Source organism: Martes martes, assembly GCF_963455335.1.
Source record: "Martes martes genome assembly, chromosome: 2".
Taxonomy (NCBI): domain Eukaryota; kingdom Metazoa; phylum Chordata; class Mammalia; order Carnivora; family Mustelidae; genus Martes; species Martes martes.
In genome coordinates this window covers 55,082,895-55,092,866 of record NC_137889.1, presented here as the reverse complement: position 1 = coordinate 55,092,866, position 9,972 = coordinate 55,082,895, and the positions used below count along the sequence as shown (strand labels likewise).

General features: G+C 36.4%; 1 protein-coding gene across 1 annotated transcript; it reads right to left on the bottom strand.

The window, feature by feature from the left end:
- Positions 1–368: 368 nt before the first annotated feature.
- Positions 369–3,200, bottom strand: ADAM29 (ADAM metallopeptidase domain 29; the record flags this gene model as incomplete). Its single annotated transcript, XM_080796300.1, has 1 exon — positions 369–3,200. The coding sequence occupies one exon, from the start codon at positions 3,198–3,200 to the stop codon at positions 369–371; it is 2,832 nt and encodes a 943-aa protein (XP_080652426.1).
- Between the last annotated feature and the right edge of the window lie 6,772 nt (positions 3,201–9,972).

Here is a 9,972-nt window from a genome sequence, read left to right as displayed (position 1 = left end):
GTATACATATATATATGAATTAAGTATAGCTGCTGGTGTAAAACCTTATTGGGTGATATTGACATACAGAAAACAAATAAGATTCCCAGATTTCCAAACTCTCACTCATTCTCCTTGTTGCAGATCCCTATGGGAAGTGGCCTGGTACAGCAGGAATGTGGCCCAAGCAATGCAGTATACAAAATAGGAAGGGGATTTGAAGCTAAGAAGCAATAACTTAAAAAATTATACACAACCCATGTGCCATGTTTTCTCCCAGAAAATATTTTTTAAAAACCCAAATTTTAGGAAAAATGAGTCTTCTAATTGCTTAATATAATGACGAGTAAGTAGAAATATTCCAGGGATTCCCTTTTTTTAATGCATAATTATTTAGGTGCACTTTTTACGCTTGATGACTTTTGTTTCCCACTTTGACTCTGGCCAACTGATATGCTGGATTGACTCTGAACATTTTGCTGTGGTTTTGCAGTCTGACTCGGAGACTTTGGAGCCTTTTGCGCTGGCTTTGCAGTCCCACTCGGAGCCTTTTGAGGTGTCTTTGCAGTCTCACTCGGAGCCTTTTGAGATGTCTTTTCAGTCCCACTCGGAGCCTTTTGAGGTGTCTTTTCAGTCCCACTCGGAGCCTTTTGAGGTGTCTTTTCAGTCCCACTCGGAGCCTTTTGCGCTGGCTTTGCAGTCCCACTCGGAGCCTTTTGAGGTGTCTTTGCAGTCCCACTTGGAGCCTTTTGCGCGGGCTTTTCAGTCCCACTCGGAGTCTTTTGCGCGGGCTTTGCAGTCCCACTCGGAGCCTTTTGTGTTGGCTTTGCAGTCCCACTCGGAGCCTTTTGAGGTGTCTTTGCAGTCCCACTCGGAGCCTTTTGCGCGGGCTTTTCAGTCCCACTCGGAGCCTTTTGCGCTGGCTTTTCAGTCCCACTCGGAGCCTTTTGCGCGGGCTTTTCAGTCCCACTCGGAGCCTTTTGCGCGGGCTTTACAGTCCCACTCGGAGCCTTTTGCGCGGGCTTTTCAGTCCCACTCGGAGCCTTTTGCGCTGGCTTTGCCGGCTGTGTCGGAACTTTTTCCTCTTTCTTTTTTCTCTTCAGACAAAGGCAAAGAAGACAACATAATAAGAGAAGCAACCAAAAAAGCGAGAACCATAACACATAACTTTTGTTAAACTTTTCTCTCTTAGGGGGTGGGCCACTATCAACGCTACCTCCATTGCCCCTTACTAGGCAGTTGGGTGGGTCCCACATATAGTTGCAATGGCAGTGATGTCTGTTGTTGCAAATGCCCCTCATGTTGCAGAACTCAGGTGAACAATTACTATCCAAGTGAGATATATGGACACACTTCCTGTCAATGCAGAGGTGTTCCTCACCACACTCTGTGCCATCTTGTACTTTACCAATATCAGGTTTGGGCATCCCAAAGTGGTAGTCGAGACCCCAGCAGGTGACCTCATTGAAGCGATACTGATGCACAGTAGAATGATCCCTCAAAGGGGGAATTTCTCTCACATTCGTACACTGAACTCTCCCACACAGGATGTCTGAGATATTACATTTTACATATGAAGACTCGTTGGTACCACAGTTACCAAAACGGTCACCAAGAGTGTTTACATTTTTGTAGCAATTTTGACTTGCACTCTTTGCCTCTGGGCCAAAAATCTGCTTACACAGATTATTGCGGTCATTACATCTCTTCTCATAGCAATAGGCACTTTCATTACAAGGAATTCCATCCTCCACATACACATCATCTGGGCACTGAGGGGATGATCCATCGCACCACTCTGGAAGGTCACATTCATTGGCCTCTCTTCTACACATTTCTCCAGATGGTAATAACTGGCAGTCTTTGCAACAAAGTCCGTGAGCACAAGTAGACCCATAAGTCATAGTGCAGTTTGATAGACAACAGGCATCTTTTGCACAATTCTGTAAAGTTCCACAGTCACACTCCTCTTCTTCTTCAACAATACCATCCCCACAACGTTTCTTTGAAAATATATCCTTTGTGTGTATCTCGTAGAGCATACATTTTGCTTCGTGTATAGTATATGACCAAAAAAAAGAAAGACTACAATTGCTAAATGTTGTTATTGGTGGGTTTGAAGTATGCATTATACATCTAAAGCGTCCACATGTACAAAAATCACCATCATGAAACATACCCAAATTATGGCCAATATGATGAGCTACTGCAATTCCAACCAAGGTCACGGATCTGTTTAACATAGTAACAATTGCACAACTATAGCGTGGTTGGCACATCCCTCTAACATAACCTAAACCACTCATTCCTCGTACTGGTTTATGCATAAAAAGATGTGCAGTATCATGTGGCAGGCGGGGAGCAAGGTTATCATTTTTCCAAGTGCAAAAATGTTTCAGAGATCTGCTTCTATCATTAACTTCAAAGTAGTTTTTTTTAGTCCAGAACTCCATGCCAAACAATAACAATCTAATACCCAATATCTCATAAATGGAATCTGCTATATTTATGATAGTATATAGATCTTCATTATACTTTGAAATATTCTTTTTTATATGAAGATATAGAGTATGGTCCACCACCACTACTAGTTCAACAATAAAAAAATGGCGCCACCAGCTCCCATAACCAGTTTGCTTCTGAGTGAAATTATTAATCTCTTGAGACTCCAGTTGGGGTAAAATTTCCTCTAGCACAAAGTCAGAGTTCATTTCTGAAAACTGAGTCTCTTCACTCTCCATTTTATATATCAAATGTTCAAATTTAGTAGAAAAAGTCATGGGCTTAATTTCATAAGCACTGTCATTTGTCTGTAACAATCCTCGGAAGCCACCAAAACAGGAACTGAGGGCAACCAGAGATTCTGGGTCTCCCTCCACATAACCGTGATAGTAGCAGTCATGTTGAACAAAGGGTTGGTCCTCAAGGAGAGCACCTTGGTCTGTGTAGGTGAACACTGGGAGGTGTCTGGACAGCAAATACTTCTTGACCTTTATGTGTACAATGTGTCTCTTGCCCCCAAAATGCAGGCTGTAAGAGAGCCAGTCTGAAGGCTTCATGCCTCTGCCAGTGCCAAGTATCTTCAAAGGAATCACCACTTCTGGGGGACTATGGTATTGGAAGTGGTCAGCCTCAGTGTGTCCACAAAAGGACAGAAACACCCCAAGCCAGTACAGCAGAACTATGATCTTCATGTCCAGCAGAGCTTTAATCATAGTCATTATAAAATCACCACTATGGAAACACTAGTCCAGAGAAGAAGGCAGGCAAAACTGACAGTCATAGATGCTCTGGCTTCTTAGCCTGAGCTGGTCAGTGTGCAGGGCTAATTATTGAGGATCTGTCTTCTGCCAGAGTTGAACCGTTAGAATATCAGCCCTGTAAGTAAAGCATGTGGATGAAAGTGGTTATGCCTGGTGGAGAAAAAGAGAGAGGCACGAGATAAAAGTAATTAGTGTTTTGATCAAGGAATGACTCAGGAAACTTCCTAGATTTGTTCTTACATATTGACAGAGCAGAGAGGGGCTGAGGGTATGTAGAAGAATGAAAACTGGCCATAGATTTATAGTGAGTAAACCTAGTGCTTTTGACCAGAACACACACTGCCTTGATAATAATAACAATTCAGTGTGTGAACACACTGTGATAGGAAAATAAGGTTGGGAATGATGATGGGAAAATAAGGATTTATTGTGTTACTCTATAAATATGCATATCATGGGGGTGCCTGGGTGGCTCAGTGGGTTAAAGCCTCTGCCTTCAGCACAGGTCATGATCCCAGGGTCCTGGGATTGAGCCCCGCATCGGGCTCTCTGCTCGGCAGGGAGTCTGCTTCCTCCTCTGTCTCTGCCTGCATCTCTGCCTACTTGTGATCTCTATCTGTCAAATAAATAAATAAAATCTTTTAAAAAATATGCATATCATGAACTTTTCCAAAATAAGTAGTTAAAACAAAAGGGTCTTGAGGGTAAAAAAGATCATATATTGCTGAGATTGTTTCAATTTACACATGTTAAGTTAGCATAAGTAATAATACTTCTTCTTTTTTTCAAACTCAAGTGATAAATTACTTATTACATAAGAGACAGTTTTTTTAAGCACTCTGATGTTATTCTTTCATCTCTTTTATGGTGCTTACCATACACCACCCAAGAGCAAAAATGTTTATCTCAATTTCTTTTTTTCTTCCCTATCTTATTATCCTTACTAGGCTTTTCAGACTGGAAGTCCTCAAGAGCATTATTGTGTCTTTCACAAATGTTAATATCTTCTATAATGTCTATCTTAATTCTTTATATAACAAAAATTATTGACATGACTTTTATTGTTCCTTGGAGTGTTACTCAAAAGTGTTTATTATATTTTCAATGCAGAACATTGTTTGAAAATTGTGGCCAATTAAGTTTCTGGAACAAGATCATATAAACTCAGTTTCCTTGCTTATTGCCTCTAAATTCAACTAAGTACCCTGAAAATAATTCAATGATAAAAATTAAAACAACCTCTGAAAGCTAAAAATCAAAAGGCAGATTGGCTAGAGACCTCAAGACTTGAGGAATGATAACCAGGTGAATTCACTGAGTTTTCTTTTAATTTCTCATGTAGAGACCAAACTGGGTACTGGGGAGGTCTTTAACATAGAACCACAAGCATAGACAAAAAAAACCCCTCAAGAACAGTTTGTTCTTTCTGAATGAGTGACAGATAATGAAAAAAAAAAAAAAAACAACAACACAATAAAAAGCCAATAAGATGTTCTAGCACCTGCTCTTGAGCCAAGACACATGTGTGATTCAGAGTGGCAACTTCAAAGACTTATAGGTCAATGCAAAACATAGTCCATAGTCAGTGTACTGGTGAACTGTTTAATCCCCCTATTTTGACAGTATAATAGCCCTGACAGACAAGCCTAATCCTCATCAATATCCAGGTAACTAGTTAACAGATCTGCCTTTATAGGCAGCAACAAAATCCCAAGAATCTGACCCAATTTCAGCTCAAAAACTAAAGCAGAAAATAGGAGCCTCCATTATAAAGCTTGGTATCTCCCACCTCTCCACCAAGAGACATAAAGAGACAGAAACTCTGGCTTCTGTTCCTCCTGTCTCCAGGTCTAAGCATGGCTCAATGACACCAGGTAGTCCACAAAAGGCATCAGACTAGATCAAGCAGAACAAAAGGATCGCTGGACTCCTACAGGTCATGGCTAATTATTTAGTCAAAAGAGAAACAAAGACTGGAAAAGAATGAAGGAAATAAATGACTTGTAGAACACCAGCAAGAAGACCAAGATATATGTGATGGAAGTACCCAAATAAGAAGAGAAAGGACCAGAAAACTCATTCAAAGAAATAATGGCTAACAATTTCCCAAATCTAAGGAATGAAATGGGCATCCAGATGCACAGAGCCCAAAATATCTCAAATAAGAAGAACCAAAGAAATCCATCCCAAGACTTACTATAATCAAATTACAAAACGTCAACACAAAAAATTTTGAAAGTGGGAAGAGAGAGCAATATGCCACATTCAAAAGAATCACCATAAGACTATGAGTGAAATTTTGAACAGAAGTTTTGCAGGTCTGGAGGCAGTAAAATGATGTAGTCAAAATGTTTATAAAGGAAAAAAAAACTGTCAACCAAGAATACTATATTTGGGAAAATAGTCTTTTAAAATAAAGGAGACATAAAGATATACCCAGACAAACAAAAGTTAAGGGAGTTTATCACTATTAGAACTGAGTTATGAGAGATGCTAAAATGAGTTTTTCATGTTGGAAAGAAAAGGATGCTAAATAGCAACATGAGAGGGTAAAGAAATGAAAGAAAAAAAATACATGCATTCATATCCATATATAATATTAATTATTATTAATTATTAATTAATTATTATTTAATTAATCAATAATTATATAAATAATTAATTAATAATTAATTAATAATTAATTACGCATGTGTGTAATTAATATACACATACATATATTCATACATATACATATACATATATACAAATATGATATTACTCTGTAGTGAGTAAAGCACTTTTAACTCTAGTATAAAAGAGATAAAAGTATTCAAAATAATTATAACTCTAAACCATGACAAATCACTCAATAAGAATAGATGTAAACTGTGGCAATAAGATAAAATGCAAGCTGAAGGAAAGATAAAGTATAGAATTTTGGTATGTGATTGAGCTTAAATTATTATCAGCTTAACATAGGCTACCTTAACTATAAGATATGTTATATAAGCCCCAAGGTAACCCCTCCAACACACACATTATAGAAATTACAGACAAATAAAGAGAAAGTAACAAATGACCATAAATATGCAAACAGAAAATCAACAAAACACAAAGGAAGATGAGAGGAAAAGACCAAAAAAAAGAAAAATAAGATTAATAGAAAAGTAACAAAATATCAATATTAAATTGTTCCTTATTGATCATTTAAAATTAAACTCTTCATCAGAAAACACAAAGTGACTGAATGGATTTATTTATTTATTCATGACTGAATGGATTTAAAAAATAAGGCTCAATAGCAACCTCCTTGACCTCAGCTGCAGCAAGTTCTTCTTAGAAACATCACCAAAGGCAGGGGAAGCAAGGACAAAAATAGACTATTGAGACTTCGAATGATGAAAAGCTTTGTGCAGCAAAGGAAACAGTTAACAAAACCAAAAGACAACCGACAGAATAGGAAAAGATATTTGCAAATGACGTAACAGATAAAGGGCTAGTATCCAAAATCTATAAAGAACTTACCAAACTCAACACCCAAAGAACAAATAATCTAATCAAGAAATGGGCAGAAGACATGAACAGACATTTCTGCAAAGAAGACATCCAAATGGCCAACAGACACATGAAAAATTGCTCAACATCAGCCTGCATTGGGGAAATACAAATCAAAACCACAGTGAGATACCACCCTACACCAGTCAGAATGGCTAAAATTAACAAGTAAGGAAATGACAGGTGTTGGTGAGGATGTGGAGAATGGGGAGCCCTCCTACACTGTTGGTGGGAATGCAAGCTGGTGTAGCCACTCTGGAAAACACTATGGAGGTTCTTGAAAATTGAAAATAGAGCTACCTATAACCCAGCAATTGCACTACTGGGTATTTACCCTAAAGATACAAATGTAGTGATCCGAAGGGGCACGTGCACTCCAATATTTATAGCAGCAATGTCTACAATAGCCACACTATGGAAGGAGCCTAGATGTCCATCAACAGAAGAATGGATAAAGAAGATGTGGTATATTTATACAATGGAATATTATGCAACCATCAAAAAAACCCCAAATCTTGCCATTTGCAATGATGTGGATGGAGTTAGAGGGTATTATGCTGAGTGAAATAAGTGAGAGAAAGACAATTATCATATGATCTCACTGATATGATGAATTTGAGAAATGAGACAGAGGACCATAGGGGAAGGGAAGGAAAAATGAATGAAACCACAGAGGGAGACAAACCAAACTCTTAATCTTGGGAAATGAGGGTTGCTAGAGGGGAAGGATGGGGTGGCAGGGTGATGGACATTAGGGAGGGTATGTGCTATAGTGAGTTCTGTGAATTGTGTAAGACTGATGAATCACAGACCTGTACCCCTGAAACAAATAATACTTTATATGTTAATAAAAAAATAAGGCTCAATATATGCTGTGTAGGAAAAAAAAAAACTCACTTTAAATTAAAAAAAAAACACAAACTAAAAGTAAATATGGATAAAGATATTCTATGTAAATAGTCACCAAAAGAAAGAGGAAATGACTACACTTGTATCTGATAGAAGACAGTCTAAGTCAAAACTGACATAAGAAATGCATACATATATACATATATAAGCATCTAAAGTAAATATTCACAGAACAGAAGGGAAAAATAGATAGTGTTACAATAATAGTAGGACACTTCAATACCCCACTTTCAATACATGACAGAACTTCTAGACTACATATCAACAAGGAAATAAAGGACTTAATTAGCACCACTAACTAAATCTATCTAAGAGATATATACAGAATATTCTACCCAATAGCAGCAGGATACACATTATTCTCAAGTACCCATGGATATTTCTCCAAAATAGATTATACATTTGGTCACACACACACAAAAAATCTTAACAAATTTAAAATTTTGAAATTACACTAAGATATATTTTATAATCACAATGACATAAAACTAGACATCAAAAGCAGAAGGAAAAGCAGAAAATTCACAAGTGGGTTGAAAAATTAAAACATATTCTGGAACAGCATGGGTCAACAAAGAAACCAGAAAATAAACTAGAAAATACCTTGAGACAAATAAAAATGAAAACACACATACTAAATATTATGGGATGCAGGAAAATTTGCAATAGAAGTAAAGTTCATAGTGATAGATACCTCAAGAAATAAGGAAAACCTCAAATAACTTAATTATGTACCTCAAGGAACTAGGAAAAGAACAAACAAAACTGAAAGTGATGGAAGGAGGGAAATAACAAAGGTCAGAGCAGAAATAAATGAAATAGAGACTTAAAAGACTATAAAAAAGATCATTGAAACTAAGAGTTGGTTTTCTGAAAAAATAGGCAAAGTTGATACACCTTAAGTTTGACCCAACAAGAAAAAAAGAAACAGGGTTCAAATAAATAAAATAAAAAATGAAAAAGATGTTACAACTGATACTACAGAAATACGAAGTATCATAAGGGAGTACTATAAACAATTATGCACTATGATCAAGAGGGATTCGTCCCTGGGATACAAGGGTTGTTAGCATATAAAAATCAATTACAGTGGTACACCAAATTTAAATAATTAGGGATAAAGTCATGGTCATCTAAAAAGACCCAGAATAGGTGTTTGACAAAATTCACCATAATTTCATGATAAAAACTCTGAAAAAACTAGGAATAGAGGGTAATTACCTCAGCATAATAAAGGCTATAAAGAAAGTCCCAGAGCCAACATCATATGCAATTTGGAAAAAAGGAAAGATTTTCCTCTAAGATCAGGAGAAAAGCAAGGATACCCATTCTCACTATCCCTGTTCGACATACTATTGGAAGTCCCAGCCAGAGTAATTAGGCTAGGAAAATAAATAAATAAATAAAAGGTATCCAAATTGTGAAGGATGGGATAAAATTGTCTTCTCTTTGCAGTCAACATGATCCTATATACAGAAAACCCTAAAAATTTTATTTAAGAAAAAAGCTGTTAAAAATAATATAGGAATTCATTAAAGGTGCAGAACACAAAGTTAACATGAAAATCAGTTGCTATACCATGCACTGACAATAAATAATCTGAAAGGAAATTAGGGAAACAACCTCATTTATAGTTGGAATAAAATACCTAGGGATAAATTTCAACAGATGAAAGACTTGTACACTGAAAACTATAAAACATATGTACCAATAGTAAATCATGATTTGAAAGAGAAATGACAAAGGATGCCAATATTGAGATAAATCATGTGCTAAAATTATCCAACCAGAATTTTAAAGCAGTCATTATAAAAAGAGCTTCAATAAACAGTTACAAATATCTGGAAACAAATAAAAACATTGAAAAATCTCAGCAAAGAAGTAACAATAATAAAAAAAAGAACAACTGAACATCCATAGGTAAATAAAATGAACCTCACTAAAACATATCTTAAACAAACAAACAAAATCTCAAAATTAATCAAACACTTAAATGAAAAACTATAAAACTTTAAGAACAAAATATAAGACAAAATCTTCAGGGTGCCTGTGTAAGTGGCTCAGTCAGTTAAGCATCTGACTCTTAATTTTGGCTTAGGTCATGCTTGGGATCAAATAAGTAAATAGTAAGTAAGTAAGTAAATAAATAATAAATACATTTCTAGGCCAAAAATTCAGTTAAGGATGAAAAGAGACATTACATACTGGAAGAAAATATTTTTAAATTACATATCTGAAAAAGAAATTGTATTTATAATATATAAAGAATTCTCAAAAATTCTCA